The following is a 12,007-nucleotide window of genomic DNA, read 5'->3' as shown; positions in this document are numbered from 1 at the left end:
TGGAGCCTCAGGAAAAGGCCACAGGACGGACCGGAGCTTGGCTCCAAGGTCTGTGCCCAGCCTGTGCCAGGCGCCGTGGTAAATGCCTGGACTGTTCAGTCTCTGTCTCCTTGAATACTCAGCAATGCTCTCAAGAGGCTGTCTAAAGGTCAAGGAGACCCTCACCCGTGTTCACTCCATGTGCCATAGGAGCCTCTGCCTTTAGCCTGGCACAGGGCACACGCCTGCCATCCCAGAGGCTCGGGAGGCTGAGGCAGGAGGACTGAGTTCGAGGCCAGCCTCAGCAACTTAGTGAGACCCTGTCTCAAAATAAAAAGGGCTGGGATGTTGCTCAGTGCCCTCCTAGGTTCAACCCCAGTGCCCCCACGTATAAAGGGAGGGCAGGAGATGAAATGATGGTAAACAGGATACTGGGGGCTGAGTCCAGGAAAGACCCTGACCACAAGGGCTGTCCTTGCAGGGTTCAAGCCACCTGACCCGATGGGTACAGTGGAAACCAGAGCAGATGCCCAAAATAGTCCCTCCCTCCCTCCCTCCCTCCCTTCCGTCCTTCCTTCCCCAGAGCCTCTCTGAGGCTGCACCCTCCAGGTGGCTGTCCACTGGCTCTAGGCTGTTCCACCCCAGGGCTGCTGTTCCCCAGAGCGCAGTTCCGACCTTGAACTAGGGGGTTTTTAAGCTGAAAATAATCTGACGCCAGAAAGGGCCGCCGGTGCCTGTCCTCAGCCGTTTCCTCTTTTCAGCCCAGTGTTTACCCTGCACGAATGTGGCGCCCGTCTTCTGCTCCCAAGGCACCTGCTTTCCTGGGGTGTGTGGGGCAGCGGTAAAGGAGGAGCCGAGAGCTCCCTGGTGACCAGTGGAGGGACCGTGGGGAAGTCCCTGGACCTCGCTGGGCCTCAGTGTCCTCGTCTGTCAAACGGGGAGATGTGATAATGCCCGGGAGGCGTCACGTGGGATAATGGAGGGTGCCCTGAAGACTGAAAGGCTCCTTCCTGCAGACGCACCTGGACAAGGAGCCACCACAGCTCCTCAGGGCCCAGGAGCTGTCCTGGAGCCCACCGTCACCTGGCAGCACTGCCCAGAATGGTGCACACAGGGTGGTCACCTGGCCCAGTGTGCCTGAGACCAAGGGGTTTCCCAGGACACGAAACTCGCTGTGCTACAACCAGGCCGGTCCCAAGCAAGCTGGGAGGTCACTGACCCCAGCTACAGAGCTAGGGCTCCTGGGAGCCAGGCCTGGGGACCCAGGAACTCTGGTGCTGAGGCAGGAGGGTCTCGAGTTCAAGGTCAGACAGAGCAACTTAGTGAGAGGAGACCCTGTCACAAGGTAAAGAAATGACAAGAGCTATGGACGAAGCTCTGTGGTCCGGCAGAGCGCTCTCGGGTGCAGTCCCTAACACCCTGCGCACGCGAACACACACCCTGCTCCCCAGAGTCCTTGGAACTGGAGGGACAGTCCCTGGGTGGAGGAGTCTGACCGTCCACACGTACGAGACCACCAGTGGTTCCCATACGCAGCAGGGCTGAGAACCAGCCGGGGATGGGACGGACCCAAGGGCTTAGACGCGGTGGCTGGTGGCTGGGCTGTGCACCCCGGGCCGTCCCTTGCCACAGGAGTCGGCAGGCTCCGGCGTGGAGGCATTGTGCGCTTGGCTCCGGATATCCCTCCTGCACAAGTGCCCTGGGCCTCCAGCCCACTGGGGACGGCCACCTTGGCCTCTCCGGCCGTGTTCAACAGCCTGCGGGGCGGTGAGTGGGAACGACCTCGTTCTCCGGCAAATGGGCCGGTCAGCTTCGAGGGTGAGGCTCTCCAGCACCTGCCCCGACCAGGCGCACCCGCTGCGGAAACTGGTGTCCCAAGTCGGGGACGAGCAGGCAGGCGTGGTCCTGCTGAGGAGGGAACCGGGCTCCCTCCGACGGCCCTGCCCCGGCACTTACGCAAACTCCAGCTTCTTCAGGTCGCGGACAGCAGGCAGGGTCCCCGGGGCCTCTTCAGAGGAACTCCTCAACCTGGGGAAAACGGAGGAGTCAGGGGAAGGGCCTCTCCTGTCACTGAGCCCCTGCCCTGGTGCCCCACTCTCCCGGGAGGATGACTTCCTTGGGGCCCTGTTGTCCTCCATTAAGAAGACAAACACCAGGACTGTGCGTTTCATGGGCACTTCCCAGCGCAGGTGCTCAAACATCGCACGGTGAAGAAAGAGCTGAGTCAGCTAACTTCCTTTGCCCTCTGACCTCGGCTCTGCCATCTTTAAAGGCCACGCTGCAGGCCCCGGGTTAAGCTGCCGTTTCAGAGGCAGAAGGCCCCCTGTTCACTCTGCAGGAGGGTTCCTCTTGGCCTTAGCCAAAAAAGAATGTGGCACCGATGGCAGGCGCTGAGTCAAGCAGAATGTGAGATGGTGGGCCCTCTGCTGGGTGGCCACTGCCCGGGGAGAGGTCACAGGGTGTCTCACAGCACAGAAGCAGAGGCACTGGCCATCCCCCTGACAAGCTCCAGAGGGTCCCACAGGGTCTCCCCTGCAGGCCTGGCCCACCCACGCCCTCACCTCTGGGTCTGCACGAGGCTCTCCAGATCCTGCACGTCCTTCAGGGACTTGGCCTTAAACGGCTCGATGGTGAACTTGTCCTCTGCGGCCTGGAGTAGCCGGGTCTCCCCACGCTGCTGCAGGGACTCCCACAGCCCCATTGTGTCACTCAGGGCGGCCCTGTGGAGGGAGGGCCTCAGACCCAGGCACAGTGACCAGGCTAGACCAGAACGGAGGGGCAGCTCTAGGGAAGGACTGACGACGACCCTTTCCTGCCTTCACTTGACTTCCACTTCCCCACTCCAGACATGACCATCCAGCCTCAACGAGTCCTCCTTTCTCATGACTCAGTGGTTGTCTCCTTTTGCTTTGGCTACTAGGAAGCTTAGTGTTGAGTCTGGGGCACAACTGTGTCGGATTCACAGTTTGGGTAAAGTATGTTTACAGGGAATCTGGCAACGATTCCCGGGAGATTAAGATGAAGCGCTCAGATTGTAGGAGGGCTGGAACGAGCCAAATGAAAGAATGTAGGCTTCATCCTGAGGGTGACGGGATGCCCTGAGGGTTGTACGCAGAGGCGGGATATGATCCATGCAAGATCTGGGAAGACTGTTCTGGCGGCTGGAAGTATGTGGAGCAGAAGAGGATACGATGGAGGTAGCGAGGCCAAGGGGAGGCTGGGCCTCTATGTGTGAGAAAACAGGAGCTCCATCAGGGGATGGAGGGAGGAAAATGAGTTTGAGCCCAGGTCAGTCCTAGAGTCTAGCCGGTCCTGGTCCCTGACGCTCAGGGGCCTTCTGCCGTTGGCCCCCCACTGGCCGCCAGGGGTGTGAGCCCTGCCCTCCTGTCTCAGGCTCCACCCTCACCGGAGGAGCCCGCGGGCCCCCAGCTGCCGTCCCCTGCCCCCCACCTGAAGCGGGTGACCGAGGCGAGTCCCACGAGGCTCTCCAGGCCGGAGGGGTCGATGCCCGTGCTGCGCAGGTCCAGGGAGAAGTCCCGGCCGGCCGCGCTCAGGGCCTGGCCCAGCACGAAGGCGTCGGCGGGCGCGAGCCGGGCGCCCAGGAGGCCGAGGCGCGCGGGCAGCTCCTGCGCCACGTGCTGCCAGAGCGCGGCCTCCTGGGCCTCGTGCGCACAGTGCAGCAGCTCGAGCAGCCGCCGGGCGCGCAGGGAGCCGGGCTGCAGGCGCCTCAGGTACCTGGCGAGCGCCCGGCGCTTCCTGTCCACGGAGGCGGCCTCCGCGGGCGCCACCAGGGCTCCCAGGCAGGTGGCCTGCGGCTGGAAGATCAGTCCCGACAGGAAGCGCGGCGCGGCCTCCAGCCAGTTGTCGTAGGGCCTCTTCTTCCTCGGGGTCAAAGCCAAATACTGCGGCAGCTCCTTGTCCTTGATGTCGCCGCTCAGGGCCAGCCACAGGGCCCCCAGGAAGCACTGGAGGACGAAGCTGGAGAAGGCCAGCTGCCCCCCCGCCGTCCCCGGCACGGGCCGCACGAGGCCTCCGGCCACCGCCCAGGTCCTCGCCTCCGCCGACGGGAACTGGCCCTCCCGCAGGGTGCCCTGGTGCGTGCGGCCCATCTCCCAGGCCAGCTTGGCCAGTCCCGCCAGGGCCCCCGGGGGGCTGCCGCGGGCCACGGGGCCCAGCAGGCCAACATAGAGCCCCGTGAGCGTGGGGGGCAGCTGGGCCTGGTCCCCCTGCGCCAGCAGGGCCTCGGAGAGCTGGCACACGGCCCTGCACACGGCGGGGCTGTGGCTGTGGGCCAGGAGGAAGGGCCGGCCCCGCAGGAGGGCCAGGGCTCTCTCTGGGTGGCCCGTGGCCCCCGAGGTCTCAAAGTAGCGCCTGGTGTAGTCCTGGGCCTGCGCGCCCGAGAAGCCGGCCACCTCGAAGAGCGCGTGCGCCTTGCTCAGGCTCTGCGCCAGGCGGCCCCGGGGCCGCGCCGTGAGGAGCAGGGTGCAGCCGCGCAGCAGCTGCCCCTGGAGGAGGCCGGCCAGCAGCCCCCGGCACCCGCGCTCCGCCGTCGGGGGTCCGCCCGGGCCGCCGTCCTGCGCCTCCAGCTCCTCCAGGGCGTCGAGGGCGAGCAGCACGCGGTCGGGCCGCCTCAGGAGGTGCCTGAAGACCTCGTCGTCCAGGGCCAGCGGCCGCGGGCCCAGGGAGCAGAGCAGCTCTCGCAGGTGGTAGGTGTCCCCGGGCCGGTCCAGGCCGCGGCAGGACGCGTAGAAGACGAAGTCGTACTGCGGCAGCTGGCCGCCGGCCCAGGCCACGCCGGCCGCCCGGGCCCAGTGGCTCTTGCCCTGGCCGGCCTTGCCCAGCACGGCCATCACCAGAGTCTCCCGCGGCCGCCGGCGGTGGCCGGCCGCCGCCAACACCCCCGCCAGACCCCCGCGGGCCAGCTGCCGCTCTGCCCAGTCCGGGGTGGCCAGCTCCCGCTCCTGGCTCTTGTTGCTGCCCTTCTCCAACCTGGCGCTCACCAGATCCACCTCCACGGCGATGCCCTCGCGGCCCGCGCGCGCGGCCTGGTACTGGTCCCGCAGCGCCTCCTGGAACCGCCGCACCGTCTCTGCAAAGGCCAGGGATGCTTCCGTCAGGGGACGCAGGGCCGGTCCGCACGCGTCCCCAGGGTCTCCAGAGGTGGACACTCAACGCGCTCTTGGTCCAGCAGCCCACGCCCACGGATCCCCTCAGCTTCTGGGCTCCAGATCTGCCTGCTCCTATTGCCCTCCCTCCTCCCTCCTCCCTCCCTCCCTCCCTCCCTCCCTTCTTCCCTCCCTCTCTCTTCCTCCTCTTCCCTCCCTCCCTCCCTCCCTCCTTCCCTCCCTTCCTTCCTCCCTCCCTCCCTCCCTCCTTCCTCCCTCCCTCCCTCCCTTCTTCCCTCCCTCCCTCTTCCTCTCTCCCTCTCTCTTCCTTTTTCCATTATTGGGGATGGAGCCCAGGGAAGCTCTACCCCTGAGCCACATCCCAGCCCTTTCTGTTTTATTCTGCCACAGTGTCTAAGTGGCCCCGGACCTGGAACTTGCCACCCCCCTGCACAGCCCCTGAGTACTGGGGTCCGCGAGCCCTGCATGGGGGCTTTGATGCCTTTCCTGGCTGCCCCTCACTCAGTCATGTTTGCTCCCTCACTGTCCCGGGGAGGACGGCAGCCTGCGTGAGCGCGTTCCTGTCCACACTCACTGCTTAGTGTGACTTGAGCCCACTACGCACCCCTGGGCCTCAGTCTCAGCCTCACAGAGGGGATGTCAGCACCCACACTAGGCGGCTGTCAGGGATGTGGGCTTCCCGAGGGGCAGGTCCCCCGTAGGTGGCTCCCAAGCTAGCGTTGGAGGGATGGTGGGCGATGGCAGCATCAAGCGAGTGACCCAGTGGGCGAGCCAACACACATGGGGCCAAAGACACATGGCATGGATGGACGAAGCCAGGCGGGGCTCTGCATGTACCACCAGGACAAGAGACTCCGCTGCCGCCACTCACCAGGCCATTTTGGAAGCTCAGTGGAGACCTCTGGCGCTGCCTGGCACGGGGAACTCTTGTCCTCTGGAGATGGGAAAGCCGGCGTCACTTAGAGTTTGGGGAGCTCCCGAGGACTCCCCTCTCTCTGGGCCACTCGGTCCTCAGTCCCAAGTCCCCAGGTTGAGGTTACAAGATGGTGGCCAGAGGCCTATGTCTTCTTTTTTATATTTTTTATTTTTAGTTGTAAATGGATCTTTTATTTTATTTATTTCTATGTGGTGCTGAGGATCAAACCCAGGGCCTCGCACGTGCTGGGGAAGCGCCCTACCACTGAGCCACCACTCAGGCCCTGGACAGCTGTACCTTTAAAGACGTCCCCAGTGTTTTGAAATTCACAGTGTCCACATAAAAACCGGATCTCCAGCTTCGGGGGATCTGGCCACACTGGGTCTGGCCCCTGCTGTTTGGCAGGACGGGCTTTCTCCACTGCCGTGCTGCCTGCACGGTGCCCCTCCCCGCTGGGGACCCTGGCCTCGGCCTCGCTTGCCCATGAACTTGACCTGCCAGCCCCGGCGGAGGTTCTGACGGGGGGGGGGGGCCATGCTGAGGACGCTTCACCCCCCGGGGCCTCAGCAGCCTCTGGGATGCTCACGGGCCCAGGGGTCCTTGCCTGTCCCAGCTGTGCGGGCGGTCAGGGCAGGCTCAGGCATGCTGGGCAGGTCAGCTGCAGAGGGAGCGAAGGGGCTGGTGGAGCCGGGCCGGTCCGGGGACTTGGGGAGGCTGTGGACGGCAGGGCCAGTGGAAGGTGGTGCTTGGCTGGTCAGGGGCGTCTCACCTACATTGAAGGTGGAGAGGGGTGTAGGTATCTATCCAGGAACCCACCTGGGTCGCCCCTGCCCCGAGGCAGGCGGTGGAGCCCGGCATGTCTGGGGAGAAGAAGGGGGACTTCCAAAGAGACGTTTCAGGATGAAGCTAAGCCGAGCTCTGGGGCTCCTTCTAGGTCCCGGAACCTTGGTGGCACAGGACCAGAAAGTGCTGCCCTTGACTTGAGCAGAAGCACCCTCCACCACACCCCCGAGCCCTGACGGGCCTTCCCGGGGCCTGTCCACAACCCCACAGCAGGCGGGCCCAGCAAGGACCGTTTCACCCATCGGGAAACAAGCCAGATGGGAGAAAGCCGTGTAAGGATGTGCACCAGACAGTCCAGGTGGGCACACTGAAGGAGGGAAGGGCTGCCGCTCCCGTGTGCACCTCTTCCTGTTTGGCAAGGTGTCACAGGGAGGGCAGAGGGCCACTCCCAGGCACACTCCAGCTGCTGCAGGGAGCTCCACAAGCGAGGATGGAGCCCAGAGGCACCACACCACCCCCAGAGCCGGGGAGGACCAGGCAGGGCCGTCAGGGGAGGAGGTGGCCGGGGGCCAGGCCTCCCACACTCACCGGGGCAGATCAATATGCTGCACAGGCCGGTGCCGGCGCCCGAGATGGGCCAGAGCCCCTGGGGCAGCGTGGGCAGCGTGGGCAGCGTGGACATGAGCTGGATGGGCCCAGCAGGGAGGTGGAGGCAGCTCGCGGAGGCCGTGGGGGGAGGCTCTGCAAGAGGCAAAGGTGGGCAGTGGGCTCTCCCGGCCCCTGTCCTCGGGACTGTCCGGTGACCATGAGGTTCTCGTCGACCCTCCCAAAGGGCTCTGGTCTCCCTGAGAGCAGCCGCTGAGCCTGTCTTGCAGGGGCGATGTCCCCAGCCCCAGCAGGGGCTGGCAGGGACAGGGTGCTCCGGGAGAAGGTGTCGAGGGCGTAGGACTGGACAGTGACCCCCGGGGGCTGGAGATCCACCCCCCCCGGGGCCTCCCAGAGACGGGTTTCCTGCCCGGGAACGTTTTCCGGCAGGACTAAGATGGGACCCTGGGCAGAGGTGGGTGACACTGAGGGCACCCTGCCTAGCCTCTGCTCACCCACATCCCAGGGCGAAGCCCACCCTCCCTGGTCCCCTACGTACCGGGCATCTGCACAGCTTTCTCCGGGTGGATCTGGCTGGACGCTGGCTCCTGGTTGAACAGAGCAGCCTGCAGGCCAGGCGGGGAGGCCGGGTCACTCGCTGGTCCCACCAGGAAACTGCCAGTCACTATGGGCACAGCAGGGGCCTCGGCTGTGGGGAGGGGGCTGTGTTAGAGGGCGGGAGACCTGGTGGCTCCGGGAGAGCCCTGCCCGGGCTGGGAGGCATCTGGAGCTGGGGGATCTCCCCTGGCAGTTAGGGACTCGCCGGTCCTGGCTGTGGTCGGGCTGGGCAGGCAGTTGCCCTGTCCTCCAGGGCTCTGGACCCTAGAGGCCCCCACTGAGATCTGGGGGCAAACAGGACCCGTGAATAGTCTGTGGGGCTGGACCCCCAGCCTCAGGCTCTACCCAAAGAAGGGCAGGGGTCACCGTGCGCCCATCAGAGGGGACAGCGGCTAATCTCCATTTAATGAGGGTCCAGAGGGCAGGGATTGGCCCCTGGTGAGACTGGAAGCCCTCTGAAGGCAGGGCCACTGGAGCACCCGGGTCTTCACAGGGGCTTGGAGAGGAGGACCCCCCTCCCATCGGCTCCCTAGGGACAGAGACCACGTCTCATCATCTTGCCGTCCCCATGGGCAGGACCCCGTCTCCACGGGCAGAGGGGGGCTTTCTGAGGGCGGGGACAGGGCCTCCCCCTTCAGACAGGACCCTTGGACCTCTGCTCCTCCTGGGCTGGCCGCTACCTTCCCCGGAGCAGCTGGGTGGAGAGCAGGGGAGGGAGCGGAAGAGCACGTAGTGGGGGATGGTGCGCTGGGTCCCAGCTCTGACTCGGAGGAAGGAGCAGAGAGGAGAAGCCGAGTCTCCCAGCAGCCCTCACCACAGCACGTGGGCTACGATGTCATGGTCTTCCTCGAATCCCACTCCCCCTCTCGCTAGCTGTGTGGTCTCGGGCAGGTGACTTCACCTCTCTGAACCTCAGTTGTCAATGCAGGTTTGCACAGGCACCTGCAGGGGCCCCAGCTCCCCAACCCCAGGATCCCCGGGGGCCCCCTGCCCCACTCACCGAGCTTCCTGTGCTTCAGGTCTGCAGGGTGCTCTTCTGAGAGAGCTGCAGAGAGGACAAAGGTCATCAGGCCCAGGGAAGTGTGTCCCCAGCCAGGATGGGGCTCAGAAGGAGCCGGACAGCAGCCTCGGGGGCCAGTCCCTCTCCTTCCTCTAAATGCACTGGTCCCTGTTCCTCGGCGGGAGCCCAGATCCCATCTAGCGGAGCGGAGCGGACAGGGAGGCGGTGGAGAGGGCAGGGCTGCAGAGGACACGGCCTGGGTTTGAGAGGAGGGACGTGCTAGAGAGAGGGGACAGGCAGGGCAAAGGCCCCGAGGCTGGGGAGGCCTCGGTCCCAGGTGGAGAGAAGCCAGTGTCTGGCCTGTGGTAGCTCCTGGTGAGCTGGGAGCTGAGAGCTGGACCCCCTGGGGGGTCTGCAAGGGGCGAAATGACCAGATCTGCATTCGAAATCTACCATTGTGCCTGCGACCCCAGCGGCTCGGGAGGCTGAGGCAGGAGGATGGCAAGTTCAAAGCCAGCCTCAGCAACTTAGCGAGGCCCCAAGCAACTCAGAGAGACCCTGTCTCCAACTGAAATGTTTAAAAAGGCTGGGGACGTGGCTCAGTAGCTGAGCACCGCTGGGTTCAACTCTGGCACCCCCCAAAAAGAAAAGAGAGGCTACCGTGGGCTACCAGGTGAGGACAGACTGAGGAGGCTCAGAGAGGTGCAGGCACTTGGCCCGGGTCACAACACCACAGCAGATTCAGGACTCCACCCAGTTCTGCCGAGGTCAGGTGCAGAGACCTCCCTCAAACATCAGGTGACCACTCAGGGCAAGAGAAGCCAGGACCTGAGGGGCGTCCAGGGAGTGGTGATCAAACAGCCGGGGGCAGAACCGGGGAGGAGGGAGGCGGTTTGCAACCCGGGCCATCTGCTTCCTCCCGGTCAGCAGTGAGCTGCGTGGAGGGACAGGCGGCAGGGACCCCAAGCCCAGGTGGGGCAGGTGGGGCTTAACCGGGGAAGCTCGTGGGAGCCACAGCAGGTTCTGGAGCCACGGAGGGGCCAGGAAGGGGCTTACTCACGTCTTTTCTGGCTCCTTGGCCCTGGTTCTGCCGGCACCTCCAGGCCCTCGCCGAGCACCCCGTCCAGTCCTATGTGTTCCACTTGAAGAGAGCAGAGACCGGTTCCCACGGTCAGCGGAGGCCCAGGCAGCCTCCCGTCCTCCACTGGGGAGGCTCAGGAATGTGCTGCCTCCCAGGACAGGACCCTCCCCACTTACTGAAAAGGTCCCTGCTCAGGCCCTCCAGCTGCGAGTCCTGGAACACGTACTGGTCCAGTTCCGCTGGCCAGACAAGGAGAGGCACCGTCAGCAGAGCTCACGGAGGGCCACCACGTGTGAAGCCTGGGGCTGGCCACCAGAGGCCTGTGACCCTGGGCCTGGCACACAGTGGGGACGCTATAGACGTAGCTGAGCTTTTGAACGATGAGGTGGATGAGCACTGAGGCTTCCTGGCTCTAACCCGAGCCCAGGAGGCAGACGTGCCCAGGAGCCTCCCGGCTGCCATCAGTGGCCCAGGCAGAGGGGAAGGGTCGGCCACCGCGCCACCTCTCCAGTGGCCCTACTCGCTGGACAACCTTGGGCCAGTGTCTCAACCTCTCTGGACCCCCATTCCATCACCTGTGATGGTGAAGATAGAAGCTCTGTGTTTAAAGTGTTCAACACAATAGCAGTATACAGTAGGCGTCCCTGCATGCTGGCATAGCAGATGAAGTGGTACATGACTTAGAGCCAACGGGAAGAGAGTTTTTGTGGAAGACAGAGAGAGGAAGGCGGGCCATCAGGGAGGGGGCCATCAGGGAGGGGCCCCAGGAGGAAGGGAGGTGACGGTGTGTGCCAGGGGGGAGGGGTCTCGTGGGTGGTGGGACACTGAGGAACGGCCTTCGGGTGTGCATGGAAGTTCTGTGGTGGGGAAAGGTTGGACCTGACCGTGAAGGCCATGGGGAGCCACAGAGGACTCTGGAGCTGAGACTCAGAACCAGGGCGGTCACCAGGGAGCTGGAGGCTGTCGAGTGCCCACTCGGAGGAGCAGAGCCCTCCTACCCACCGTCTTCACGACCGCTTCACCCGCTCTGCACCCAGGAGGCCGGGCGAAGCCCCGGGGTGCCAGGAGGACCCAGGGCCTTGGATCAGCCTGGGAAGCCACCTCCCCACCTGCTCAGGCAGCTCCCACTTCCTCTGCTGATGCCCCGGGACAAAAGCCCCCAGATCCCTAGCGATGCCCGGGTCCCTAGTTGCTGCCCCAATTGTGAGAAATGTGAATGCCACCGACTCTGGTTTCCACCACGAGTCCCCAGGGAGGGAGGAGCCCGGCAGGCTCCTGGGTGGTTCGTTCTGAGTCATCCTCTTCATTCTGCCTTGGTGGGATAGTGGCTTATCTGCTCTGGTGGAAACTGGTGACATCCCTGCCCAACAGGCCTCCTGAGAGGTGTGGTTCCTGGGTTGTCAGGTAAAGGGCCACTAAGAACAGTTGTGCAGGTTGTTGGCTGCACAAGTATGCCCAGCCAAGAGGACCAACGGGCAGAAATCCAAACTGGCCTGTGCTAACAAACTGCTACTTCCTGGTAGGGGCTGCACCTTCCAGAAGAAGGGACACCTTTTCTCTAATTCAACAAAGCCTCTTAGGAGGCAGTGGTGACCCTGGTGGGAAGGGGTCCTCCTCTCTTCCTCCTCTTTGCCCCCAAAATCCACAGCAGCAGTGACAGCTGTGTCTCTCCTGCGAGAGTCCCGCCTGTGTCTGAAAGCTGTGCCTCTGCATGCCGCGCATCAGCTTCTCAAAACCTTAGCAAGTGTCCCCCCTCAGACTCTTTTTTTGTGGTTGACAACGGGGACTTTGAAATGAGGAAGACCTGGGTTAGAATGTCAGACCTACCCACTGCCATTTCTAACGCAGCCTCCAGCAGGTCCCTTCCGTCCCTAAACCTCACCGTCCTCGCCTGTCAAAGGCGATTCTGACCTACAGCC

The 12,007-nt window shown here is 64.1% G+C and overlaps 1 protein-coding gene across 5 annotated transcripts in view; it reads right to left on the bottom strand.

Annotated features, from left to right (window-relative positions):
* Positions 1 to 12,007, bottom strand: part of Ciita (class II major histocompatibility complex transactivator) — a 41,009-nt gene that overhangs the window by 7,206 nt on the left and 21,796 nt on the right. For all 5 annotated transcript variants that reach the window (XR_006851881.2, XR_006851882.2, XM_046445503.2 and 2 more), the window contains exons 4-13: positions 10,265 to 10,327; positions 10,068 to 10,148; positions 9,008 to 9,052; positions 7,949 to 8,098; positions 7,393 to 7,545; positions 6,626 to 6,790; positions 5,977 to 6,039; positions 3,430 to 5,068; positions 2,541 to 2,699; positions 1,936 to 2,007 (exon numbers count right to left, since the gene is read on the bottom strand). Coding sequence is in view for 3 of the 5 variants with exons in the window: in XM_046445503.2 (XP_046301459.1) it covers positions 1,936 to 2,007; positions 2,541 to 2,699; positions 3,430 to 5,068; positions 5,977 to 6,039; positions 6,626 to 6,790; positions 7,393 to 7,545; positions 7,949 to 8,098; positions 9,008 to 9,052; positions 10,068 to 10,148; positions 10,265 to 10,327 (2,590 nt within the window). In the remaining 2 variants the exon portion in view is untranslated. The remainder of the gene's footprint in view (positions 1 to 1,935; positions 2,008 to 2,540; positions 2,700 to 3,429; positions 5,069 to 5,976; positions 6,040 to 6,625; positions 6,791 to 7,392; positions 7,546 to 7,948; positions 8,099 to 9,007; positions 9,053 to 10,067; positions 10,149 to 10,264; positions 10,328 to 12,007) is intronic.

Source organism: Marmota monax, unplaced genomic scaffold, assembly GCF_021218885.2.
Source record: "Marmota monax isolate L192 unplaced genomic scaffold, Marmota_monax_Labrador192_F-V1.1 WCK01_AAM20220418_F8-fsc00035, whole genome shotgun sequence".
Lineage (NCBI taxonomy): Eukaryota > Metazoa > Chordata > Mammalia > Rodentia > Sciuridae > Marmota > Marmota monax.
This window is presented reverse-complemented; position numbering and strand designations above follow the sequence as displayed.